At 36.2% G+C, this 27,943-nt stretch overlaps 4 protein-coding genes across 5 annotated transcripts; 2 read left to right on the top strand and 2 right to left on the bottom strand.

Moving 5' to 3' along the window:
- Positions 1-212: 212 nt before the first annotated feature.
- LOC145912671 (nuclear pore membrane glycoprotein 210-like) lies at positions 213-13,248 on the bottom strand. Of its 2 annotated transcripts, XM_083000223.1 has the most exons (36): positions 13,106-13,248; positions 12,757-12,913; positions 12,585-12,696; positions 12,415-12,490; positions 12,218-12,345; positions 11,876-12,058; positions 11,439-11,642; positions 11,173-11,321; positions 10,869-11,115; positions 10,478-10,750; positions 9,942-10,201; positions 9,681-9,825; positions 9,336-9,474; positions 9,152-9,239; positions 8,894-9,077; positions 8,617-8,731; positions 8,360-8,561; positions 8,153-8,269; positions 7,920-8,075; positions 7,727-7,855; positions 7,592-7,654; positions 7,241-7,420; positions 6,841-7,056; positions 6,532-6,684; positions 6,118-6,147; positions 5,624-5,753; positions 5,174-5,373; positions 4,668-4,846; positions 3,861-4,052; positions 3,296-3,464; positions 3,126-3,237; positions 2,772-2,894; positions 2,371-2,612; positions 1,965-2,117; positions 1,497-1,659; positions 213-1,230 (listed from the first exon to the last, which is right to left on the bottom strand). In XM_083000223.1, exons 1-36 carry the CDS (start codon positions 13,237-13,239, stop codon positions 1,037-1,039), a joined length of 5,697 nt encoding a protein of 1,898 aa, XP_082856349.1. In that variant the 5' UTR covers positions 13,240-13,248; the 3' UTR covers positions 213-1,036. The 2 variants fall into 2 exon arrangements, with proteins under 2 accessions (XP_082856349.1, XP_082856350.1); XM_083000224.1 differs by lacking the exon at positions 6,118-6,147.
- Positions 13,249-15,025: 1,777 nt separating this feature from the next.
- LOC145912698 (uncharacterized) lies at positions 15,026-17,230 on the top strand. Its single transcript, XM_083000258.1, has 6 exons — positions 15,026-15,661; positions 15,746-15,916; positions 16,028-16,153; positions 16,291-16,405; positions 16,481-16,595; positions 16,779-17,230. The coding sequence occupies exons 1-6, from the start codon at positions 15,451-15,453 to the stop codon at positions 17,013-17,015; spliced, it is 975 nt and encodes a 324-aa protein (XP_082856384.1). The 5' UTR covers positions 15,026-15,450; the 3' UTR covers positions 17,016-17,230.
- A 166-nt stretch (positions 17,231-17,396) lies between these two features.
- Positions 17,397-18,622, bottom strand: LOC145912702 (uncharacterized). Its single transcript, XM_083000262.1, has 2 exons — positions 18,456-18,622; positions 17,397-18,320 (listed from the first exon to the last, which is right to left on the bottom strand). Exons 1-2 carry the CDS (start codon positions 18,535-18,537, stop codon positions 17,605-17,607), a joined length of 798 nt encoding a protein of 265 aa, XP_082856388.1. The 5' UTR covers positions 18,538-18,622; the 3' UTR covers positions 17,397-17,604.
- Positions 18,623-19,562: 940 nt separating this feature from the next.
- LOC145912676 (paired amphipathic helix protein Sin3a-like) lies at positions 19,563-27,917 on the top strand. Its single transcript, XM_083000232.1, has 29 exons — positions 19,563-19,823; positions 20,054-20,189; positions 20,376-20,483; positions 20,744-20,850; positions 20,937-21,042; positions 21,097-21,216; positions 21,359-21,515; positions 21,671-21,798; positions 21,975-22,112; positions 22,186-22,293; positions 22,541-22,723; positions 22,794-22,880; positions 23,016-23,134; positions 23,212-23,345; positions 23,584-23,798; positions 23,935-24,066; positions 24,164-24,270; positions 24,367-24,550; positions 24,619-24,733; positions 24,988-25,104; positions 25,338-25,426; positions 25,501-25,595; positions 25,727-25,818; positions 25,896-26,065; positions 26,226-26,414; positions 26,672-26,850; positions 27,022-27,187; positions 27,325-27,451; positions 27,724-27,917. Exons 1-29 carry the CDS (start codon positions 19,609-19,611, stop codon positions 27,813-27,815), a joined length of 3,915 nt encoding a protein of 1,304 aa, XP_082856358.1. The 5' UTR covers positions 19,563-19,608; the 3' UTR covers positions 27,816-27,917.
- Positions 27,918-27,943: the final 26 nt, after the last annotated feature.

The following is a 27,943-nucleotide window of genomic DNA, read 5'->3' as shown; positions in this document are numbered from 1 at the left end:
GGATTTAAGTTCCGTCTCGTTTTTACATCAGTTTTGTGCGCAATGTTAAGTGGTGATCTAATTCCTTTTCACTTCGCTTCATACTATCAAGTCTTTTATGTTTCAAGATGTACAAAGTGAAAAGGAAAACTCGCCGATGATTCGAGCATAATATAATGAATACAATCACCTCTCCACAATCATTCAACACTGCCAATCAATCCTCTACAATACACAGTCGCAAATTTTTATTACGAGTCTTTTCCAAGTGTAATAAACGTATTGTCGCCCAGAAACGTGCGCCCTCTAGTGGGCTTTTTCGATGATAGAAGTGAGGATTTGCTACGATCGAAAGTCACAGTAAAGAGCTTTAAAAGAAGAATTTGTTCGAATATCTGACATACCAAAATCGTTCCAAACCGTTTGTGACGTCAGGGAAAATCGTGCAAATTCGGTTATGGAACGTATACCTTTAACAGGAACGAAGAAAAAAAAATCAGGCGCTACACTCAAAACAAATGTCGAAAAATTGTCTAACAAAAATATCAAGAAACTTATTTTCAAAATACAAAAACATATATTTGGAAGACGTCCGTTTTGTGCTTGATAAGTTTTCTGCAAAAAAAGCTTCGTAATCTCAAACGTTGTAACACATGAGAGTAATTTCAATACGTGCATAGTTTGGCGCACAGCAGATGTCAAGCGATTACGGGTTGTACCAATTTGCGAGTATTTATACCTAATTTGTTCGTAAATAAGGACGCATGTGACAAGACAAAGATTCAATACAGTTGGTACGAAGTATACGTGTTGTATAGGCAGTGGTTGTAGAACAGTAAAAGTATGTTGAAACAGCAAAGAGACGACTCGATTTGTATTCGCTACTACATTGTCGTTGTGATCAGTTGAACGCAGTATACAGTGCTGCGTTTCGAAACTGTTTTAAAAAATCCAAAAAATGACAGCAGAACTCGAAAGACATTTGTTCGTGCAACAACAGACGATTCGAACCGCAATATCGGGTCAGCAACTTCTGTAAGTAATCATGCAACAGTGATCACCCGGTTGGAGTCATTGCTTGCTGTGGTTCGTAATATCTACTCCATAGTCGGACTTTGGGCGAAGGGGAAAGACTCCTATTGTGCGGACTACGTATAGGTGTGTACGTGAAGTCCGGTGGAGTTCGGGTGATGAAGGAGGCTGAAGGTTGGTGAATAACATCCTGTGTCATCCGCTTGAATATTCCACAAGCTGGAACAAGAATTTATAAAAGATTGACGAAACTTGGAAAAAGGAAATTGTACGAATGGGTGACTTGTTCAAATCTTAGTGCCAATGGAACATATGTCCATTTGGGTTAGTTTCGACCTAGCTAAAAAGGGTGTTTTAAAATTTGACCGATTAATTTATTTACATATTAGTATTGACACAAATTCCACAGTTACGCTGACAGTAGCATTAAGCAACAAAAATAACACCAAACAAAAATCTGGACTATAGTGAAAGTGTTCACTCACCAGCAATGAGGATTGCAGTACTGACCACCACTGTAAGCACGGTGTACACCATCATACGGTATGTGTCCTCATAAGACGCAAACCAGGCCTGATTTTCTGATGGACAACTTGGAGTGGTTGCTTGCGCCACGCCCGCGTTACCTTCCACAACCAAACCAATCTCCTACAAAGAAAGTCGCTGTTTAAATATGCTGACTAACATTATGCGTAACGTTTCGAAAATAACTGTGTCCGTCTTCAGTTTTTAGAAGAACGTTTACATTGTGTTAGTTATAAACTCAGGTAATTAACATATTGTTTTGAATCAATCGTTTCCTATATTGTCCCCCTAAATCCAGTTAGCCTCAATTTTATTTGGTCTTAATTATGGTTAATTTTACCAATATGTAGTTTCATTGATACATAAATACACCGTTGCAATCTTAAAAGATTTTTGAAGAGAACTGTCCAATGTTATGTACAAATTACCTCGTGCTGTTGAGTTACGTCGCTGATTAATCTTATATTGGTGGTCTGAGTAGCAGCGTGTTTTGATGCTGATATCATGTAGCAATATGAACCGAGCAGAGATTCGTCTTCTTTCTCATTCACCATCACAACATCACGGTTGTCGGATACAACCTGCAAACAAAAAATTTAACATAAAATTTATCACGTCAACTTTGCTCATAATTAAATGGTAAACGGAGGGAGGTAACCTTAAAAAGGCACTTCCTTAAAGCATCGGAACATATAATTTACCAAAATATTTGCAAAGATTTTAACATCAAACACTTTCTGGTCAAGGGATAATGTAACTTAAACCACAGGATCTTTCTTTACAGGTTCCACATCCACTATGGTCATTCAGAATTTTAAACAAAAAATACCTAACCTGAATAGTTGAACGAACAACTCGGTTCATTCTGACACATAAGGTCACGTGAGAACCGACTTCAATCTTTTTCGACGAAATTTCCCATGAAAAGTTTGGAGCAAATTCGACCGAAATTTCATCACGCTCCACCGACCCCGCAACGCGCGAATATGGAGATAACGTCACTACAAGCTCGTCATCAATAGACGCGAGTTTGGGATCGGATGACGTAACCGGTTCGATGACGCAAGCAAAATGTTCTGAAATATTCAACAATTCGTAAAACCTACTATCCGTATGTGAAAAGTCTTAAGAATTAAGGGTTTTGCAACGTTCAAACGCAAAGTATTGAGATTTATGTTCATTTTCTAATGATTTGTTTGACTTTGCAAGAACAACAACACGTTCTTTTTTCTTACCCTTATCTTCAATATATGAAGCTTGAGCAGAGAAAATACGAATGTCGGAATGTCTGAAGTTGACTTGACAACGAAACAAACGTTTTGCGATTTCATCCATGCCAGAATCAAAACCTGAACAAGCTATCAGAAAAAAATATACACTGGAGTTCAAATCGATGAAGATATATGTAATTAGACGTACAATTGTTATTTTAAATGTATATGATAAGGCTAGTAGTTATAAAATGAATTAAGATATGAATAATGCAGCAACAGTACTTTATATTTTGACACCTACTAAGTAAGTACTGCTTTAAGTTTATGTTACAAGTATTTTTGTTAACGTCTCATTCGAAAAAGTTATTTTGTTACCTTGTGTATCGTGATTCGACGACGACAACTTTATGGGGAAGATGTATTTAGTGAGAGTTGCAAATTTTGGCAAAAAATCTACAAGCGACACACTGAATGGTTCCACAGTGATCTGAGAAACAATAACAAAATATTTTGACAAAAGTTTGCTAAAATTAATTATACTTTACATGAGATGTGGCAGCGAAGGTGTCCGTGGTGTAAGTGATGTCAGCTGAGTTTGGTAAGATCGGGATAACAGCTCCCGTGCTCTCATCCACCAAAATATAGTTGGGGTTGGTTGACGACCAACTTCCTGATTCACCATCACAATTCAAGAATGAACTTTCAAAACAAAACCTGGGAAAAATATTAAACTTTCAAACATAAAACAAACATAGGTGCAAAATAAAAAAGGAAAGCTATGAGTCCGCTGGTAAGCATGGATGCGGCAAAAATTTCAAACACTATACTGTGTTCATCATCAGTGCAAACTGTTAACTAAATGCACTGGGACCAGCGAGTATAGCAGGTCAGAGCCAGTCCCTTGCGTTACACAAACCAGTGCATTCAGTAAACAGTTTTCCTCTTTAGAATTAACACAGCCAAAAACTGTACAGAAAGAATGAAATGGGGCAAGTTTATGAGACTATTCACACAAATTTAATTGAAAAACTGAAATTCCCTATTTTATTTTTTGAAACATTTTTGAAGTAAGTTAATATATTTCTGAAACTTTTCACAAAACCCACGAACCGCTGTCCGACATGAATGTGAACTTGTGATGGTTTGATCGCTCGGGCGACAGTTATCGGGAAATAATAAACAGCAGACGGAATCGTCTCATCCAAGTAACTTGCTACCGATACGATCGTGCTGCCCTCTAGTGGTGTGTGAACGACGAATGAACGATTTCCAGAATCAGGATCAACTTCTATCAGGTCGTACCTTGAAAGTAAAGCCGAGTTGTTATAAACCTACAAATTGTGTTAGTGATGTTCCCATTTCCAACCATAAAATCCGCAATTTAAAACTCCAATTAATGAATGCGTGACAAAAATTTTTGATACCTAAATAATTTGTTATGTTATGACGTTAGATTATTATGAGTCCAAAACATTAAGAGTGGGCGTTAACAAAAAGCTTTTCGTTCGTGATGTGGATTAACCTCATTAATATTCCCAGTGACTCATTCATAGTCAATAGATAAGTCTACCGAGTGAGGCGCACCACAGACAAAACTAGAAACAAAGTAAAATTACAAATCAACAATCTGAGAAAAGAAGCCAGCATGTACTATATTGTACAGGTCCCAAAAGTGAGTAATTTGCAAAATTATTGACTGTTTATATTGCGCTATTACCGTTACAGTGTTAAGTTTACCTACATTAGGAGTATAAGAAACATTAGTTGTTGTTGTTGTACTAATATTTGATATATCCACTGTTTGAGATCATTATGTAGAATGGCAAGAGAAAAAGAACGTTTTCTTATATTCCTAATGTAGGTAAACTTAACACTGTAACCTTTAATTACATGGGGTGGATAAGTACATGTAGGTACCTGTTTTGGGAGAGTTGTACGCTATGCGAGGTTTTGTCGAACTTTTTCCCAGTTTTGTCGAACTGATCCACCACAAATCGAGGGGATGAGGAAAGTGGGAAGAATTGACTCACAGAAGATGAATCTCTTACTGCAAACTTAGTGGTTGACCGTGCGATGACGTAAGACACGTGACTGACCTAAGGACGAAATTATTGGACCTTAAAACATGTGTGTGGCAAGCTACAACATACAAGGTTTTCGTAAGATATATATATTATATTTCGCCTGCTTATAGGCATTGTGTTTTTCAATTAGAAAAAAAACAACAGTGACACAATTAGTTTTTGAAAGAAAATATAATATGGTTGGCAGAAAATGATGAAGTGTGGATGATAACGGCTCAAATTTGTGTTTAGTAAACACCATGTCAGTTAATATGGACAAGGTAAATAATGTTGAACTTATTTATTTTGTTCCAAATTACTTCTTGCCATACTTTTACGTCAATGCGTTTTAGAACCCACCTGTACATGGAGCGCCAAACTTTGGTTGACACCAAAACGTTCCACTGACGTCACGCGCAAGGACGCCTCGCATGGATTGGTGCCAGATTGAACCAAACCACTCTTATCAACCGTCAAACATTGCTCAGGGGTTATTACGTCATCCACACATTCTGCTTTTCCAGTTGAGATGATGTCTTTACATTGGCCAGAATGGAGAACTGAAATGTTTGGAATTACAATAACACCATGAGTGAAATGTAACAAACAAAGTTCAGGGTAGTTACTACATATTTACAATGCAGGTTAATGTGTTAAAAGCTGAAATGGTTTTGCCCAGCGGAACACAAAGAAACAACACATTCCAGAAAAAACAACACATATATCTTTGCATAAAAAGTATGTCAATGAATGTTCCATCATTATTGCGAGTTTTGTTGAATAACAGCTGAAACGTTAGTTTAAATCTACCTTCATATATAATCTCCTGTGCAATGCCATCTCTATTGGATTGGACTTGATAAGATGTGGAAGGGGTGATGAGCAAGTTGTTGACACTGCTCCAATCTTTGAATGAAGTCAAACTGAGTGGTTCAAATACCTGAACAAACCATACAATATTGTAGAATGTTGTAACCATGAAGTGAAACTCAGTCAATGCCATAAACATATAACGACAAATTTGCAAAAAAAATTCTTCACAAGCGTAAAATAAAGAGATCATGCCAGGCATGTATTGAAATACAAAACATTATCTGCAAAACCAGACCATGTTTTCTTCACATATTCATGCAAAACAGGTATATGTACATATGATAAGCAATGTGGAGCCAATAATATGAGGTATATGTACATGTTCATAAAGCTGCACTTATGCTGCACTGCTCTTTTTAACAAAATAAAAAATACAACAATAATCAGGAAAATTATGTAGACTATATGATTGTCAGCAGACAACAACTCACATGATTTGAAGAAGTTAGGTGAGAATAGACCTATGCAGCAGAAATATGAAAAGACATTTTTGAGTGTTTCCTAAGAGGCAAGTGCAACTTGCACGCATTCATGACACTAAGAAGTGGGTTTTCAGTTTAATAGTTTACGAGAACAATCTTTAAATATTGGCAATGATTTTTTACATATTTAAACTTTACCTGCAGAATATGGTTGCAAACAGTGAAAAAGTATGAGAATTAACAAACAGACTTATGGGCAACATAGATTTAGTATCTGATATTTTGACAATATGGAAAAACCCTAAGTCATTTGTCGTTATGTTTTTTCTGATATACATAAATCACCTACAATTAGGCATCGTCAGTATTACTTCAAATAGACTCATGTGCATGTACATACACAATTTTTAAACTTAAACTTACTGTTAGAGAAATTTCTGCAACCAGTTCTTTTGCAGCAAGTTGTTTGAGAGTTGGATCACTTGACGTTACTTTAACAACAACTGAACTATGACCAGATGACAAACCTTCGACCAACATGCTAAACTGCATTGTTGATGATGTTTCTACACCAGCCTGGTTAATATAAAGTTGTTTTCCTGGTGATTACCATATCCAATATATATAAATATATATATATAATCATAATCTTTACAGCCAAAAACATCATGCAACAACATTGTTCATTTTTTTAATCACTTTTTATTATTTCAATGAACACAGAGTAAATACCTTTGCATGGACTGTGGAAAGTTTGGTGACAGCCGGGTTGGCCGCCTTCCAACTGAAAACCAATCCTGGTTCAGCATTTCCAAAACTCACTGGATTCTGTTGATCTCCAGTAGTTCCTTCCACATGAAGTGGAATAAAACTTCCAACGTGGAATCTTGTGAGTGGACACCCGATACGAATGCTTGTAAGTTGGATTACTCTAACAATGGATGGTGACTGGAAAAAAATTGTTTTGAATGCTGTTAGTTTGTCAATAGTTTCAATAGTTTTCATACATCAATCAAAATGGTAGATTTAAAATGCTCTTCACCATTTTTAAGTATATATTATATGCTAAAAAACACCTGAAGATCATATGCATGCCATTACAATATGTAACAAACAATATGCCATATTTTACCTTGCAGTTGAAGGTAGTTCCATCATGCAAAATAACCTCCGCTGTAACCTTGACTTCACCAATATGTAATCCATGCACCAAACCAGATTGGCTAACTTTGATAGTTGGATTATTTAAGTTGTCGCCAACAACTGAATATTTTACTGAGTAGTCTGAGTGGGGACCTCCCTTAATTGAAAGCTGCAACAAAACAGGTTGGTGTAAAAACAACACTATATCACCAATCAAGGCAAAAAATACTGTTAGCAGAAAGATACAAAAAAGCAATTCTAAATGCATTGATAAACCCTTGCAAAACATAGTGTGCATCACATAGACATTATTACAAATGGTAACTAGCAATGAACAAACCTGGTATGAAGCCTGTCTTATTAACGTCACAACTGGAGGTAAGAGTTCAACAACAGGGAAAACCTAATGGATAAAGAATATGGCCTCATTAAATACATCCAGTATTCCTTTAGAAAGGCAGCAATGAATACTCACCATGATGTGAACAGCATTGCTTGAAACAACCTTTCCATTTCTGGTGATAGTTTTAGCAACTAATGTTGTGCTACCAACAGTGACAGCATTGACATCACTCAACACAATGAGTTCATTGGTGTAAGTACCCTGAAAGTGCAAGGGAATTTTTGATTGCTGTTGGTTTTCCACAAGAAAGAATCACCATACTTACTAGATGCACAGCACCCGTTGTAATAATGCCACTAGGGGCAGTAGTGAGCTCTATGTTGATAAAAGACAGAAATCTTGCAGGAAGTGGTTGACCCTGCTTATCAAGTAATTGCATTTTTGCTTCAACCCAACTCCCAACCTCCATACGAGTAGCAATCTGTGAAAAATTTATCAAAAAAAGTTTTGCCTTGTTCGTGCAATTGAATATTCTGACATGTTTGCTTTAAAATTAACCTTTAATTGTATGCTTCCAATTTCAGCCACTGAAACATCAGAACCTGCAACGATTGTTTGATCGAGACAGTAGTCTGTAACTTTCAGGAAAGATTTTCCAGCTGACACTGATGTGATCTAAAAAATATGCAGTAGTTATCGTTGTTAATTTTCGTAATTGCTTTTCACTCAAATTGCATAAAGTTGAAGAACAGATCTGCAACTTACCTTCAAAAGTCCCGTTCTTACATCACTGATGCTAATTACATTGTGGTCCTGCTTAACATTGTACAGAAAGTGCCCAGAACCACCGTTAATACTAAGTTCAACACTACTGTTCTCGTGGTTGTACAACACAACATCATTTGGTGTCAAATGTGGTTTGGTGACAACAAACAATGCAACTGATCCACTCACTTCTGGTTCAATTCTGCATAATTGTCACGTTTATCACAAAAGAATGGAACAATTGTGTTACATGATACCTGTTGCAGTTGTGAGTTTGACAAATTCTTGGGTCTGTGTTGTCAATATAACGGGACAGAGTGACAGTTATTGATTGCTCTCCACCAAAGTTGGGCATTGATGCCAATCCAGACACTAAAAAACACATTGACAATGAGGACTTCATGTAACAAGAGGGACAGAATATGTAATTGTCAGAAACATGTTTTACTATTTCTTCTTAAATTGTGCAAATTCAGACAACAAGTTTTTGGAAAAGAAGCAATCTATTTACACATTATGCATAAAAACAATTACCAAAATGCTTTTTTTGACTTGTCGAGTCTACAGGGGTGAAAATAGACTTGGAAGGAGCAAACTTTGTTTCAGCGAAGTTGGAAGTCCATTTCAAGAACAAAGATGTGAAGTTGTCAAATTGAATGCCATTGGAATCAAATGCAGTTACATTGATTGCAAGTGTTTTTTCAACTAATGTGATTGCCTATTGATAAAATACAAACACCTCATAGTTTCTACATATTAGGATGACTACTGCACTTGCAAGCAAAAAACTACCTGTAATGAATGTGTATTGTGAAGGGGACATGATGACAGCAATGGTGGCACAACAGCTTCTAGTCTTGCAGGTAATGCACAAGACACTCTGAAAACAAATTGGTTTTTAAACAGTGGAAGTTTTGATTATATCCATAACTCACACAGAAAATAATGCAAAAAACAGTGTTTGAAAAAAGCTTACCGGACTTCAATACTTGCGTCGACAGGAAAAGGATTTGTGACACATGGCTTGTTGTGAACACGAAAGCGGACAACAGACTCGCCCAAATGAAAACACCGAGACACAACATGATGCTCGTGGTGTGACGACATGACGCGAGCTGAATTAATCATCCAACATATTGTTACACAACTAAATCAACACAGACCTTAAGTACATCCTAACAGCAGGGCAAGTGCATATCCTGTGTTTACGGAATATGACTTTCATGTAGATTAAAGTGAGCACTGAGCACCAATATAACCATTACTTACAGGCAAAAATAATTAAGTTACCATTATTTCACATAATATTTTTACAACTTACAGACATGCAAGACTTTTTTGTTTCCGTCTTCTACTTCACGATGGTATCCTGCATGCCATAGAGGCCATCTTATTGGACCACCACGAAATCTTAAAATCTTACTGGAATCCAAACTAAGCACAGCTAATGTAGGAGGATCAATTGCCTTAATATAAGAAAATGTAATTAGTCAATTACGTAATCAACTTACAGTTAACAATGAGTATCGTTAAAATACATTTAATTTGCCTGACCATAATCCACCATAATATACTCAAATACCTGCAAGGCAGGAAAAGCTGCCACAGTTGCTGACACCAGAAGTTGAGTTGTTTTGCCATCTGGACTGCTTTGAATGTAAGTAGCTGTTACAGTTGTGTATCCCTCTTGCAGTGCTTTGAAGCGATGTCCAGTGCAGGAATTAGATGCATATTTTTCTTCCGAAGGTAGCACCCAGGAATCTCCAAAGTCCTCAAATATATTTGGATCTGCAACTTGCCACCGTACTCCACTTTCACGACAATCCACCACTGGTGTGTTCTCTGCAATGGTTAAAGTTATGAAATGTCAGTCTACTGTTTTCAGTCAAATACCAATGCAATGAAATTGCTCAAACAAATTAAATGCATTCTAAATTTGAAAGTCAATTGCCTTTTAATGCATATTATCAGCAATTCACTTTTGTCACAAGTTAAACTTCAGATACTAAAAAGATTAGAAACACTAATAAATTTTTAATTTGTATGTGATGCCATTAGCAAAACTAACTAATGTCTGTTTTACTTCACTTTGAAAATGCTAAAAATTTTACCACTTACTGGAGTCAATTAAAGCATGCATAGCCAAATACAAATCGAGAAAATTTCCAATCTGTGCCTCTCTTGGAGAAGGCACAAACAAAATCTCAACGATTGGGAGTATCAACACCTTGGATGATCCCCAATGGTCAGGATTGCGAACATCAGTGGCTTGAACATTAGCTGATCCAGTCTGTGCCTTATTACTCTGCTCCAGTTTAGTCATAACCACACCAGCACTGTTTACAACTGCTAGTTTTGTGTTATCTATGGACCAAGAGTAGTTTCCACTTCCTGCAAAGTTTGTTAAAAAAATTAACAAAATGTTTAAAATTATAATTATATAATAGAAAAGATGCAAAGTATTAAAACTACATCATCTAGAAACGAGGTAAAAAAAACCTCTACATACCGCCTGTTGCTTGTAATTGATGCTTGTACAAAATTGGCTTTGGTTGCCATGGAAACACAACTACAGAAGGATGAACAATGATAGGGTCGAATATTTCAGCTGTCTGTCTTGCTTCAATAGTTGGACTGTATTCATGCAAGCTACCATCCACTTTCAATATTCCATTAAGATTAGCAACTACTTCAGAAATTCCATGCTTAATGGTTTGCACAAAATGCCAAGTTCCATTATCAGTAGAATGCAAGACCTGAAAAATAATCCTCAGTTTATACGATAAACTTTATAAAAATTGCCCAAAACTAACCTTAAAATGTGTGTTGTCAATATTCGCTTGAATTTTAATATTTCCTGTAGGCCAAAGTTTATGGTTTTCGCTGTCAAACATGTCAATAACAACCACATATTTTTGGTTGGTTTCCAACACCCATCTGTTGTGAGGTTGAATAGATATTCCTACACACATATTCAGTATTATGAGTACAAAATGTATGAACAACACTACAAGAAACATCATTTGCTTCAATGTGCTCAGTTTACCAAATAGTAATTTTAGGAAAATATTTCACCTACTTAAATAAGCTGGTTCAGACACAAAAATGTCACTGGAAGCTTGGACAGTCTGCTGTTTAAGGTTTTTATCCATCAAACGTATTTGGCTTTCTCCCTTATGTTCTCCAACAACCACTGATGTTTTGGGGTTAAAAGAGACAATTGGCGTGCGAGGATCTTGTTCAGCCAATTGCAAATAATATTGGGGATTTGGAAGTTTGATTTCTAAAAAAACAAACAGTTTCTACTCAACACAATTTTTTTACTACTGATATGGTTATATATAGTTTGACTTGCAAAATGAGCTCAATTTTTCTCCTTGCAAGACATCAAATCACAAAAATGCATTTAAATCATGAAATACAAATTAAACAAACTACATACAGCAATGGTTTATTTATCAGAACTTGAAACAGAGTAAACCCAACATAATTAAAGTTTTTCAGTATGTATTATACCAGTGGGTTTGCCTTTCCTCCACTGTTCAACAGTGTAGCGAATGGAGCCATACTGTGGGAGCCACACATCTCCACATGGATTCAATAAAACTTTGTCTCGGACAGTAATTTTGACTTTAGCTGACTGCACCGTTGTCGTGGAAGTCAGCTCAGCAGTCACGTAGGCTGTGCCAGTTTGCAGACCTACAAAGTTCAATTGTATTTCAGAACCAACACATTTTTTTCAAACGTTTAAATGAAAAAATCATAAACTCTTCAAACAATATTGCTAATTAACTTTATCATTACAGAAGACTTTTAAAAGCAGCATTAGCTCGATGTTGTTTTAATGTAAACAAATACCAGATATAAGAATAGTGTCCGATTGTTTTCCTTCATTTTCAAGTTGCTCCACATAATTTTCAGCATTATACATAGTGTCAATAAAACGCTCAATGCTCAAAATGTTGTGAGCAAGAACTTGTACTTCTCTGAACATGAAAATGATATTCTATGAGATGTTGTCGGAAAATCAAACCAATAAATATTTGTCAACACACCCTTCCTCTGTTGAAGACATGTCATGTCTTAAATTCCAAACAAACAACATTCCTGCTGTGCTACTAAATGTATTCCCTGAAAATAGATTAAATGTTAATAATAATAAAATCCATTAAGTTAAAAAAAAACTTGTATTTAAGTAAGAAACTACACCACTAAGCAAACATACCCTCTTCATCAAGAGCTCTTATTTTTAATTTTTCTGGTGGATCTTCCAGGTACAATTCCCTTGTTCGTGACACGATGTCAATTTTTTCAATTCTGTCCACAATGACATCGCACTAAAATTTAACAACGAGTGTATTTCTTGTGACTTTATAAAAATTCTTAAATATATTTACCTGCAACACTGAGCCAGTGAGTTCACTTTCAGCTAACAGTAGAGTAGTTTTCTTGTATGCTGCTTTGCTTTGAACAAGAAGAACAGCTGAACTGGTGCATGTTTCTTCTGAACCCCAAATAGGGTGAATGGATGCAATGCTTGGATTAAGTGATCTCCTGAAAGCAAATGTTTTTATGTACACTACTTCAAAAAAAGACTTCATAAACAAAATAATTACAATAAAGTCAGTGCGCCTTTGAAATTTTGAGATGTGGTAATTAACTTCATGTATAATGCAACACACAAATTAATTCTAAAACCACAAAAAAATTATATTTGAAACAATTATTTAATTGCTTCATGTTTACCATTTATAGCAGCCTTCCTCTGCTACAATTGTGTAGTTGACTTGTACCTGATCATAGTATGGCAAGAGAAGTTTTGGAACTATAAAGCAATGGGCAGGAACTACAACTAACAACAAGTACACTATCACTTTCATTTTCTATTACTAAAGCTGGTTTAAAAATATTACAAAATTTTTTTTTTTGCATAAAGCTTTACCAATGTAGATTTATTTTTTTCAAGTAATGCAGATTAATAATGGTAAGCTGCATTAACCACACTCCCCAAATTAGAAGAAAAAGAAGGATAAACTTTCCGCGAATATTTATGAAATTTTTTAAGAACATGTGCAGGAAAAAAGAAAAGGTTAGTCCGCACAATCAACATTTGCCAAAAAAAAACTCAATGCAAAATATACTTTTGTGAAATTTATTGATAATCCGTGCAAGATAAATTAGTTAATGCTGTAACTAGTAACATACACAAAGCGTTGCAAATCATCCGCACAATTAAGAAACTTTCCAATCTGGGGTATGGTGAATCAAAACAGCACTTGATTACTCGCAGCAATTCCAAATTATGTTTAACATGTTACATAAAATAGCCTACAGCGATTCGAATGATTTCATCGTGGTTTACAATCAACAATATGACAAATGCAGCAAAATTATGCACAAATCAAAATTTACAAAGTTAATGAGTGCAATTACAGTTCTATGAGAATGCTTAGGATTTCACAAATAATCAATTGCACTGCTGTACGGTATTTGCTTTATTTGTTGTACCTTCATACGATGTGTTCTTCATAATTGAAATTTTGTTATCAACGATCGTCGCAAGTGACGTAACATTATGGCTATTTTGCACAAATTTATGATTATTACTATGCCCCAGTAGGAAGTGCAACTGTGCAACTTCATTAAACCCCTTCCTGGAAATCAAAAGCAAGCATCGCGGGAAGAAGTTGGTTACTTTGACCGTTCATAGACAGTACCGTAGACGTAATTTTACGACATCCTGTAGAAACGACTATCTTGGCGATATGGAATATATCACCAAAAGTTTATTGAAACAAATTTAACAAATCAAATGTTTACATATGTCAATGCATGCAATTTACACTTGCTTTTCCCAAGAAGGCCGACACATAGTATTCTATGGTTATGTTGGATGTAAGTTGTCTCCAACATCGACAGATTGTTAATTGTAAAGAACTAATGTCAATGTTTGTAAGTGGCATAGATTTGTGATGTGTATAATAAAACACACTCTTTACAAAAACACAGTAAACAGCGACAAATATCACAAGCATTTTTTCTTTCCATGACGTCACATTTTGTGTCGCAAGACACAAGGCACAATTGCGCATTTACCGAAGACGTCAGGGAACGCTGTCTGGCCAACTGCGTCCTGTGCTATCACTTACCAATCTTACCATTTACTTATTCCGAGCACAAAATGTTGAGCGGTGATCAAACAATAAAAAGAGAACTAATTTCCTTGACAATGGTTTGTCTTCCCTAAATTGCAAACTACGAAAAAAACTAATAATTTCTTGCCTGCTTTTTCTTCCTTTTGTTTTGTTAATGAAACAAAACTATTTTGAATGTGAAGGCTTTTCGCACAGGTTATAAAAACACGGGGAATAACGATAACCAAACTAGCTGTCGCACAATAAACGACCCAACAAGTTTTGGTTAAAAATGTTGTTTGAGGTCACAGCTGAAAAAAAGTTGAACACGTTTCACTTTGTCGAAGTTTTGGGAATTTATAGCAAACAGGATAACAGATTCGTTTTTAACCTGCAAAAGAAATTAACGCCAAACGGCAGACGCGGAAGTATGCATCTGTTTGTTGTTACATTGTGCAACACAGGAACGGTGGTTAAATAAATAGTGGGAGGTTTGGTGCGTTTTTGCTTCATACCAAAAGTGGAGCACATAGTTGTCGCTACATCGGTCATTTCTTTTTTTCGGAATGTCTCATTTTGTTAGTATAGCTGAGCTTCAACACTATATCGGTGTGGACATCTATTTTCATGAAGGTGATTTGGCATGTAATAAGCAAGAACTCACCTTTTATGACCAGCAGCGCGCGGGTCAATGAAACGCCAGTCTACATAATAGACAGTGTTACAGCCCTATTTTTTGACGTCACATGTGTTTGTGTCTCGTTGCTTGCGTGAAATCATTTGCAGCGTCACTAAGTATGATTAAAAAGAACAGAACAGGAAAGGGTACAGGGTAAAGTTTGGTCATGCTGTGTTTGGTCGCGATCCAGAAGACGACGTGATATAAAGCCAAGAGGAAGATTTGTCTGGTTTCATTCTGAAGTAAATTGAAGCACGCGTGGTTTAGCAATAAATCTCATGGCAGTCCAGCACAAGACTTCAGTTGGGTTTATTTGCTTGCTAATTTATGGACACGTAGTGAGTGGACTTTCTGAAGTCGAGTTTGCGGCATTTAAATCGAAATCGCACGTTGAAAAATACAGTGGAAAGCAAGGGTATGTCACCATTACGGACACAAGAGAGCTCTCGTTCACCCTAAAGAGCAATGGAATACCAGATCACCAAACAGGTTGTTGATTTAAATTAAACTGGTGGTTACCAAAGATCGAGTGTGTAATGCTTTCTATTAATCGTAACTATATATGTTGTTTAGATGGTGTTCCAAATAACGTGAAAGAGGAGTTCTATTCGGTAGCAATACCAAATTTGGCAAACAGACGAGTCGACAGTAGCGTGTCAAATTGCCTACCGGAAGGGTTAATAGGTTTTGCGATCAACGGTGTTCCGCTTTTCAACGCATTTACTGAAAACTGCTGTGACTCTGGTAATTTGGGCTTTGTTGACTGCAATTAACAAAGCCTGTCAAACAATAATTCAATACTATGATGCGTTTCTTTGTCGTGATTAAAATACTATATTGTTGTTTTGTGTGCAGGCAATGCTAGGGCGTCGTCTTTTGGTACGTGCTGGGGAAATGTCGACGCGTTGGGAAGATATCACTACACAGTTCCACCCCTGTGTCTGACTGAGCTGCAGTGCAACAATGCGTCTTCCATACTAGGTATTGGGGATGTAAGAAATAACCTGACAAATAATTGTGACTTATAATAACGAACATGTACGTATCGCTTCGCTTTGTTTCTTGACGCGTGGCGACTTGATAAGAATTAGACGCCTAACTTGTTGTGCTTTTCTCAGGGGTCGCTCTTGACGGATATCCAATCTACGGACCGTACGATGAATTTGGCAATCTTTTGACTTCAGCGGATTTGGATTTGTGCCACGGCCGAACAGACAGGCACCAAAACTACCAGTACACAATTCACTTACCTATTTGAATTTTCAATGAAATGATCGACTTACACTTACATATGTTTTTGCTGCCAAGGTATCACATGACTTTCGACTTTCCATATATGATCGGCTGCTTTCGAGGCACGCCGCCTCCTGGATTTTTGCCAACTCAATGCGGATGTACAACTTTGGTGAACCCTTGCCAACAGGTATAGCTACTTCTTTGTAACGTATACGATAAGGGTCGCGCATAAGATAAAGGTGAAAGACCATTATCACGGAAAAATAGAAAATTGTCATTAAAGACGCGTTGTATATTTTTGGATTATTCTGTGCAATCTGAGTGCTTTTATACTCGTGAGGTAGCATAAAAGCGTCTTGTAATCCTGCAGGTTTCATCACCTCCGCCATTTACACCTGGAAGAGTAAAACGCAGCTCAACCCTTTCGGGTATTTCAATGAATACGTTCCTAAAAACATCGGTCGCATCCACTTGCTGTGTATCTGGACACAATTGCACTTTAGTAACAAACTCCAATGCACAAAGTGGTGTAGCGACGCAATTTCGTGTAGGTTTGTTTGCTCACATTTTAATGTGCGTGCAATTTATGGTTGCCTTGGTTTGGTGACATACCTGTGATTTCGAAGAAATGTCCGTAAATGTTGAAAGCTTATCTCATGCCTTGTAAAGTGACTTTTATGAAGGCGTATTTTTAATTCGTATTTATTGGAGGTTCGGTAAAGTGTTCAGCTCAACATTAGTGTACAATTTGTTGGTTTCCATGACACTGGGCGATACTTCGGATTGCACTTAGAGGTCCCTCCCCTATTTAATTCATAAAATCGTGCGATTTAGTATAGTGGGTTAAACGTTAAGTGGTGGTGACTAAATTCCCAGACACAATGAAGGGTGGCCAGGTGATATGCAATGCACGCAATGCATGTTGGTGACTATAGGAATCGTATTTTGCAACATATTTTTCTGTCCATGTTGTTTTTCATTGTAACAAATTTTTTATCACATTGTAATTAAATATTTCAACATGTACAATACAACAAACTGGGTAATTTTCAGGAGAAAAATAATCATGGCACATCTTTCCACAACAAAGTTCGTGCTATTTAGATCTCTAATAAAATCATATGCTACAATCAATCAAAAAAAAATTCAAATAAGTGCTGATCTAATTACCATTATAAAATTATATAAAAAAATTCTTAAAGATTGGCTGTTGGATGACCCATGTATGACATGGAAATATAACAAAGAACTGCGCCATTTTGTTTTATCTGAAAATGCAACACTTTTTCATCAGCCCACATAAATACATCAGTTTGCACGTACAATGGAGCAACATTGCATAAATTGACACCAATTGTAGTTGGATAGTACCTACAAATGCTTCCCTTTAAAAAAGGGACAAGACCTCTCCTCACTGCTTCATCACCGCAGTTGTGGCACATACCAATGAACAGGGATACTGCACTATTATCGGAATCTAACACCTCAAACCGAGGGATTATAAAGCTATATTTGTAGCAATTTGTTTTTACCACATTAGGAAAATTGGCCATATTTGAATTTGTGTGGAGAAAACCTTGCTCTGATCCATTAGTTACGGCAGTACTAACAGCGTTAGCAATTACAACATTTGTTTTTGCATTTTTCACAATCAGCTCAAAGTCAGCATACATGCCATTGTCTCTTATGACATTGCAATCAATCTTGAAGGAATTGGCCATGAAAGCCATATATTGAGAGTAGTGATCTGTATTGCCAATGTCAAAAAGGTTAGCAGCTGCAGAAGTGAAGTCAACTTTAAAGCGAACAGTTCTGAGATGCACCAAATCAGGATAGGCTTTGTATTTCTGCTCAAAAATCCAATCTCTTGCAATGTGAAGATATTTAAACCAAACTGCTGGATTGACATAGTCTGAAATAAATTAACGTTACAAACATTCATAAAAGAAATGCAGTCAATTCTCTTGTTTTACATAAGCAGCTTAAAAATTAATTCAGATCAACATAGAAGCAAATTTGTTCAACAAGTCAAAACAACACCACATACATCCAGCAACGATACTGCTGTAATCCAAATTTGAAAGTGAAACTTGTCCTTTGTCTTCAATAGGATTGTAAATACACTCCATAGTGTCGGTTTATAAAGCACAAAGGAAAGACGCAGTTACAGCAATAAAGTTGCAACAAACCATGCATAGCGGGAACAAACAAATGCTGTCCCGACAAAAGCTTTTCTGCCATATGGTGCTTAACGGGGTTCAAAGGTCAATTAACAGACGAAACGTGAGTAGTGTAGCCTGTTTGTTGCTACCCTGTTTGTGAGTAATATCTTTGCAAACGCCAAAAGGCTAAATGCAAGACGTCAAAGAATACCAATAACACAACATAACACACGGATTTTTTCTGCCACACAGTTTGTGACTTGGAATTCATGGCTCCGACCTCGCGTCATCAAAGGGTCTGACGTCACAATGCTGCAAGTATAGATTGTCCTTTTGGGGAAATTAACGGCAACTAGCGCACCTGGCACCTACTTGGCTTTGGTTTCGCTTTTCAAGGACAATGTCATAGCAAATACGGATGTTTTTTTTTAGTATTAAATAAAAAGCACCGTTTAACATTTACCATCATATACTACAGTTCAAATTGGCCACAAATACATTGATAAAAAGGCACAACGCAAAATGGGATTATTCTGCTTTGTGAAGACATTTGACAAGGGGTACCAGTCAACACAAATGCGATTGAAAAATTGGCCGAAAACAAAAATTGTCAACAATTACCAGTAGCTTGTTGTCTGTAAACAAATCATACTCAGTAAATCACGCTTGAATTAGTTTGATCAGTGGACCGTGACACAAAAATAAAATGGTGGTGATGGCGGCGAAGTAGAAACGTATTTAAAAAGATATTAACTTTTGCCTAGATTGTCGTGACTTTCTATTTCACAAATGGTGAAAGCAATTTATTGGATACATTGAAGCAATATATAAAAATAAGGTCTTTGCTCCGTACAAACTGTAATTTATTGGTTAAACTTTGTTATAAAAGAAAACATTTGCACACAGCCACAGCCTTCTTTTATTTGTTGCCATCCTTATTTATATCTAAAGTTCTTCTTTATCCGAGATCCAGTGGATCTATAAGAATTGTTTTTGTTTAGTATCTAGTACAACTATCATCCTGCTTTGTTGAGACAAATGCAGAAAATGAGTGAGGGAAAGCCTGAAGAGTCTGTGAACACAACACAGGCTCTGCACATGGTTCCTCCACTGCCCCATCGTGTACTTCCACCATCAACAGCCCCAGCCAAGCTTGTTTCGACACACAACCAGTTTCATGACATACAATCTGAACCTGTCAGCTCAACTTCTTCATCATTTGCTTCTAGACCGAAACACAGGTTTCCTTTTCAGTAAGTTGAAAAACTGCCAATAACACTTTAGATATTAGATGGTAATGTTTTTTTACCCTATACTGATGAACGATTACTTCATAAAAGTATTAAATCTATTATTATTGTTGTTTAAAAATTTGTTAGGTGATGTCCCAGTATTATAAAGAGATGTTTTCTGCTCCAGTTTGTATATATATATATGCATATATATATATATCTTGGTTAAATATATATTTTTTTTAATCTAGTGAAGGCGCTCCAAGTTTAAACACTTTGAGTGCAGCTGTGACACAACTGCAATCCACGGTTGTTCATTCATTTACATCTTCGACGGTATCGAGTACCATGCCCCAACCCCAAAGGCCAAGTAGTGGAATCACTCAGGTACATACATGTTTGTATCATCCAACTGTTGCATGATGACCTTAATTACTTTTGCTTCACCAGTTGTTTTGTTTTATATTTTCATCAAATGTTTCTAACCCATTTCAAAGTGTCGCTTGCATGAATATTTTTTTGGATGTTTATGCAGTATGAATTTTTACATATGTTTTTTTTTAATTTTTGAAGGTATTGGCTGCAGGCCTTATTAGTCAGCATCAAGCACATGCACCATCACAACAATCTAGTGGGGGTCAATTGCAGACCTCACAGCAACACCAGTTTCAAAAACTGAAGGTTTGTGTTTATGTCACAGCAGACAATTACTTCCATACATTTTTTAAATTTCGATGCCTCTCCAGCAAAACTTCACAGCAATGAATTAGTTTTCCCCTTGTTGTTACTTGTTCTTAACCAAACTGTTTGGTGCATAGTACGCGGGTTTATTAAAACAACAAATGGTCGAATATGCAGCTAGTTGCAAGAACATTGGCATTGAGTTGACATGCCTCATGTAAGATTTATAGAGATTGCTCTTCATTTATCATTTTTTATAGGTTGAGGATGCTTTGTCATACTTGGACCAAGTAAAGTTTCAGTTTGGAAATCAGCCTCAGGTCTACAATGACTTTCTTGATATTATGAAGGAGTTCAAGTCCCAGAGGTAAATATTGTTCCAGTGAAATTTTATGTTAATATTTTAAATGTTACATCTAAATAAAAGTTTGTTTGGTATGCTTTGTTGTGTAGCATTGATACACCCGGCGTGATAGCCAGAGTATCACATCTGTTTAATGGACACCCAGATCTTATTGTTGGATTTAATACCTTTCTTCCTCCTGGTTACAAAATAGAAGTAAGTACAATGTAATATTTTAGCGTTCTCAAGGTAATGTGCATTTATACATAGGTGTCATCTAATGATCAGGTTAATGTAACTGGACCAAACATGATTTCACAAACGATTCATCCTTTGAGTGGATTGATGGAACCTGGTCAACAGGTATCAGCAACAACCATCCAAGTTAATGTAAGACTTCCACTTAACTTGCATGGCAGCAGTCTGACATTCTGTTTATATCAGAATGTGAACAATTTGTTTCATATTAGTTTAATTAATAGTTTTCCGAACACTTTCTGTAATGGGAAACATTTTGTTGTAAATACCACAGGTCCACACCCCTCATGGAAAATTTGCAACCACACTTCCCCAACTTCCTGCTCATCGTGCATCACCCGGTCCAGCACAACCTCCTGTGGCTGCCCAAGCTTTACAAAGCACTGTCTTCGCGGCTCAACAACGTTCTAATGCCCCAACCTCTTCTACTGGTACAAACAATAGGTTTTGAAGAATTATTTCAATATTTTGTGGTTTATTTTTTCATGCACCACCCCTTGCAAACAAACCCTCAAGTGTTTCTAGGCATTTTGTCATTGGTGATTGTTATATTATGTATTTAAACTACAAAATTAATTATGTCCAGGCCCAAATACCAACACTGCCTCTAATCCACTACTTGGCAGTGCACCAATTAATCAACCACAGGCTACAGGAGTTGGCGGCCAACCTGTTGAGTTCAATCATGCCATAAATTATGTCAACAAAATCAAGGTATAAGGGACAAGAATATGTGACTTGTTTACAAAGCATTTACCATCTTAGAAAATAGTATTCTTAAAGTAATCAAAGATTTTAACTATCAGGCAATAAATTAGTAAAATAAATTACATGAAATGTCATAAAATGTATGTAAATTAATTTTGTGGCTTAACAATTAATTATTTCAGAACCGCTTCCAAGGCCAACCTGACACTTACAAAGCATTTCTTGAAATTCTCCACAAATATCAAAAAGAACAAAGAAACATGAAGGACTCAAACGGTTCGTACGTTCCATCTCTATCAGAATCTGAAGTCTATGCTCAGGTACACAACATTTCGAAAATATAGAACAACCTCTAATAAACATAAGTAATGTTTTTGTCCACTTTTCTTATAGGTGGCAAGGTTGTTTCAAAATGATGAGGACTTATTACGTGAGTTTGGTCAGTTTCTTCCGGATGCTGGGGGAGCAGTCTCGTCTGGAGGTTCATCATCCTTCAGTCATGTAAGGTGTTTTAAATTGACATTTATACAAATACCCAAAGTGAGTTGAAGAATGAGATTGTAGGCCAAACAATTTGAAATTGTTGTAGTTCAGTCACGCCTATTTTGTCAACTAACTTGAAAACCTTTTGCTTTGGACATTCTACTTTATCCATTCTGTTTTTGCATGCATTGTATAATAAAAACTGCAGACTAAAACTGTTGGTCAGTCATATCTTGTCTGTAATGTTTATGTTTTTCCTTGTTAGGCAACAACTCACACATCTTCATCCACATCAAGTTCTTCTGCCAAAGCAGATAGTGTTATGAATGATCATGGATCAACTGTTAAGAAACAACCTTCACAGTCAAGCAGTAAGCAACACCGCAATACATCACACCAAGCTGTGAAACGACCAAGTCATCCTGCCACACACATTCCCAGTGGAAAAGTATTCTAACCATTTGTTGTTTTAAACATGGAACTTGTGGAAAACTGACCTTTGTACTAAAACTATACAGAGAGCCAAGAGCTGTTCATTGAAAGATGTATCCCTGCCTGAAGCATCCAAACATGGAACTCTAAGTGAATTTGCCTTTTTTGACAAGGTTGCAATATAATGTTTTCGTTCTAATACTTTATTTACCATAATTACGATGGTTGAACACAAACAACAACAGCAATACAAATATTTAGCTGTTCTGTTTGACTAATATTAATGCAACACTGTGATGTCATCCCAGGTTAGACGTGCCCTTCGAAGCCAGGAAGCATATGACAATTTTTTACGGTGCCTGTTGCTTTACAACAATGAAGTTGTTGGGAGAGATGAACTTGTCCAACTGATTCAACCATTTTTCGTGTAAGTACTTGAAAACATACAAATACATCCGTTGCAATTGACCATATCTTGGTAATACAAAATTATAATGTACACAGCAAATTTACTGAACTGTTTACTTGGATCAAAAACTTTCTCGGCTACAAAGATGCACACTCAACAGAAATTGAACATGAAATTGTCACTCAACAACAAACCAAGGAAAAACATGAAGGGATGGCAATGGAAATAGGTGGGAGTCCAGCATCAATCAGTTCTATTTATCCAATTGAAAATGCTTATCTTACACATAAACTTTATATAACCACTTCGAACATATTTTGAAAGTAGTTGTTTAAAATAAAAAGATCAAGTTGCTAATTACACTTTTGGTTTTCCTTTTATCGATTATTTCTAAACCCTAGACAGGTTTGTTTTTGTCGCTATAGTTTCAAACAAATTTTAGCAAAACATTTTGTGGAATTATGTAGACTACAGAACACTGAAGCGACTCGGTTCAAGTTATCGTTTGCTTCCAAGAGGATACCAGCAACCCAAATGTACTGGTAGAGATGCATTGTGTCATGAGGTGCTTAATGATACTTTAGTGTCTTTTCCATCTTGGAGTGAGGATTCTCAGTTTGTTACTTCCAAGAAAACTCCATTTGAGGAACACATGTACAGATGTGAAGATGAACGCTACCAGGTAAAAACACAGGTTATGTAGAAAATAATGTAGATTTTTACTTCCCAATTTGCAGTGTGACATTTACCATTGCACCATAATGGCTTGTATTTACAAAACATATCTCAGCTTTTTTAAACCATTTTTTCTCTGACAGCTGGATGTTGTTATTGAAACTAATCTTGGTGCCATAAGATCCCTTGAAGCAGTAAACAAGAAACTTTCTAGAATGTCTGATGAAGATAAACTCAAATTTCGACTCGATAACTATCTTGGTGGAACATCTGAGGTAAAAACCACATATGCTATGAAAAGTTTTTTCTCTTCAATGCTTGGAAGTCATTATATTTTTGCCAGTGTTTGTGAAATATGTGATTATAATACAGGTCACCCAAAGAAAAGCAATTCATCGTATTTATGGTGACAAGGCCCCTGATATGATCGAAGGCCTGAAGAAAAATCCTGGAGTTGCAGTCCCCCTAGTGTTGAAGAGGTATCACTGTTTGTACCTCAATCAGTCTTTTTTAAGAGTGCTAAACCAAGAAAATTCAGTTTGTATCTTGTTTTAAGCAATGGATAATGTTTTCAGGCTTAAAATGAAGGATGATGAATGGCGTGAAGCTCAACACCAGTTCAATAAAGTGTGGAGGAGTCAAAGTGAGAAATATTATTTGAAGTCGCTTGACCACCAGGGAATCAGCTTTAAAGCAAATGACATTCGATTTTTGAGATCCAAAACTTTGTTGAATGAAATTGAGACTGCCTATGATGAGGTAATGTGCTTATTTTTCCCTACTTTGACGCTCTGCAACGTATTTTAAAAATATTTTTTGCGTTACAGAGACAGGAAGCCACTGAAAGTGCAAGTGGGCCTCATACCACTCTCACATATGAGGACAAAGGCATAATGGATGATGCTGCATCTCTTATTATACACCATGCTAAAAGACAAAGTGGTAAGCCTTTAAAGCTATTTTTTATATTCCCTATTAATAAAATCAATTATCCCAGAGCTATGGATATGTACTACATCTTATTTTTCTATCCTGTCCTAAATCTATGTATATCCAAGAACAGCCATAATTGAATAAATACTTTTATGTTACCCATATTTGGTAAAAAGTTTCGTAAAAGATGTTTTTCATCATTTGTATTAATTTTTGTTGTAAAATTTTTTATTAACACTCTTAAATGTTGTTCATTCTTCCAGGTATACATAAAGATGACAAGCAAAAGGTTCGACAGATAATGTATCAGGTTCTACCAGATTTATATTTTGCTCCTCGTGGAAACCAACCAAGTGATGATGACGACGATGATGATGATGGTATGTTGCATCTTTATATATCCTGGTTAAAATTCAAATTGACTTCTCCGTAAGTTGTCTGATAATGACTTCGTTTGCGATGCAGCTTTTTCATGACAAATGTTGATAGAATCCTTAAAATGTGACAGGTTAATAGATACTGTTGTGTAGGTAACAGTTTATAAAATCTGATATAAAAGAAAATGGCTATAAAATAAAACATGTGAAACATGAAACATTTTGTCATACAACAGAAGAAACAGATGGTGAGAAAGTGGATAAATCTGCCAGCAAAAAACCTCACAACAAAACAAGTGGAGGTTATTCCAGTGAAGATAACATGGTAAACGACATATGTGCACAACTTAGTATCAGTCAGTTGGCATATTATTCATATTTGTGTTACTTTATATGAAGGAGGGTCATTATCATCTGTTTTTCGGCAACAACAACTTCTATCTCTTCTTCCGACTCCACTACATTCTGTGTGAAAGGTTGCTACTCATTTACAGGTTAGAACTGGTATGAATGACTTTAGAGACATAGTACTAGTGATAACATCCTGTTGATTAGTGAAACAATATAACTTTGTCACTTTGCTTTCAATTTATGAATAGCAACGTTAACAACTTTCTGTCATCAGACGTTCTGAAGCTTTGACTGAAGAAGATCAGAAGGAAAAGCGGGAAAGGAAAGGAGAGGCTGTCGCTGAAATGCTTCGACTAAGACAAATAAGTAAGTTTTGATTTCTAGATAATGTTTTTGAACAAAGTTCAGTAGTTTTACTTTAGTTTTTTTTTTTTTTATGGCAGATGATATTGAGGTTGAGGATTTTTATCCAACGTTCTTGGATATGGTGAGAAACTTGTTGGATGGAAATATGGATTGTTCCCAGTATGAAGACACCCTTCGAGAAATGTTTACAATTCACGCTTACCACACTTTTACAATGGATAGATTAGTACAAAACATTGTTCGCCAGGTAACGTCTTCTGTAGTAACAGCCCATGTGTTTTGTCCATAAAACTACCACAATCTTACAATGTTTTAGAACATATATTTCCACTCAAAACAGACAGCCTATTTATTAGATTGTATGTTCATATTTTGTAACTTTTCCTCAAACATTGGTATCCTTGCAGCTGCAGCACATTGTCCAAGATGAAACATGCATTCAGTTACTTGATCTTTATCAAAATGAGGATCAAAACCAATCCACAGGGGGTCCCCTCATATCACAAGCACTTAGATTGAATGCTGAGTCAGCATTTCAAAGGAAAGGGGAACATTTGACAAGAGGAGAAAATTGCTTTAAAATCACCATATATCAGGTAATGTGTTAAAAAGGGGGAGAAGAAAACTAAAATAAGAGTTGTTTTAACACAACTTTTAAACACTGGTTGGTAATTCTAATGATTTATACGTGAAGGAGTTGTACACAATAGTTCTGTCTTTTGTGATATATTTTTCTTTAAATCGGTCTAGACTATTTTGTGTTATGGCTAGCGTAATAATAATAACAATGGAAATAAACAAGTAAGACATTACATACAAGATATGTTGGTATAGTTGTAAATTTCTTTCATAGAAACAAACTCAGCTGCATGTGGGCCTTGAATTATTGGACACAGATGAAGATAATGCCATAGATATTATGGAGGTTGCAAAGTGGGGCGACTACCTTGATCACTATGTCAGTGCAGAGGATGTAGATATTACATCACAAATGAGAGAAAGATTGTCTGAAAAGCCAGTCTTTCTTCAAAGGTAAAAAACTCATTAAAATTGTTTTGACACTTTTTGGAACAAAATTCGTGGTGTGTAGTTGACAATAAACATGTTGGTCACAAAGTTTTCTTGCACTTTACTTCAAAACAACTGCTGCAAATTAATGTCTTGTGATAAACACTCATAAATATTGTTTTTTTTATAACCCAGGAATGCCAACCATTTGAGAAGAGTTGCTAAGGAGGAGGAAGAGCAAAATTTAGTTGTTCACAGCAACCTGGAAAGTAAAGTTCAAACTGGTTCTTACAAGATTCTCTTTGTTCCTGGAACAGAGGATTTCACCTACAGACCCGGATGCTTAGCTTCTGCGCGCAAGGTTAGTGTAAAAATTTAGAAATGTAGCATTAAAACGTGTTGGGTGTATCATACAAAATATGCACAGTAACCAAGTTATGCTAGACAAAAAGGCTTTGTGCCAAAATCAGCATTTACTGTGATGATTTATTGATGCAGCTGCACCCCAAGGTTTCGGAAAAATTACATGGCAAATTTTACTCGTGGCTCGACAAATGGGAAAGCGAGAACGTGTCACGTGATATGGCCCGCCAGATGAATAGCTGGCTCATGGGGAAAGTCCCGGGTAAGATAATAAAAATTTTTTTTTAACTTTTGAAGTCCATGACCCCAGATATGTCCTCGTTTTGCACGAGCGTTGGGCCTAAATATGTAGTGCGTTTTTTAAAGTTTGTTTGCAAGTTGTGGTAAATGGTCAGTTGGGCGTATTCACTTTTTGCGATATATCACCTCGAACCCCGGACTGACTTTATCGGTTTTGTTTTGGTAGGCACAAAATGAAAATAGTGGATTTTAAGCATAACAATGAATTAGAGCAAGTATTATTTATTTTTGCAGGACTTGTGAGTCAAGTTACCACCATCCAAACAAAGAAATGCGGAAAACTGACGAAAAATCTCTACCAAGTCAAACTGACCGATGCTTCGTGATTGCTGGTCTTCTATCCGTTATTTGGGTAGTTATCGACCAGTATGTTGCTGCTATTTGTACAGTTTAACGTAAAACAGTTTTCTGGCGCCAAATACAACCTTTCATACAAATTTGTTGTGTATTTATG

The sequence above is a fragment of the Ascidia mentula genome, chromosome 8, assembly GCF_947561715.1.
Source record: "Ascidia mentula chromosome 8, kaAscMent1.1, whole genome shotgun sequence".
NCBI classification, from domain to species: domain Eukaryota; kingdom Metazoa; phylum Chordata; class Ascidiacea; order Phlebobranchia; family Ascidiidae; genus Ascidia; species Ascidia mentula.
The sequence above is the reverse complement of the archived record's forward strand: the minus strand, read 5'-3'. Positions and strand labels throughout refer to the sequence as shown.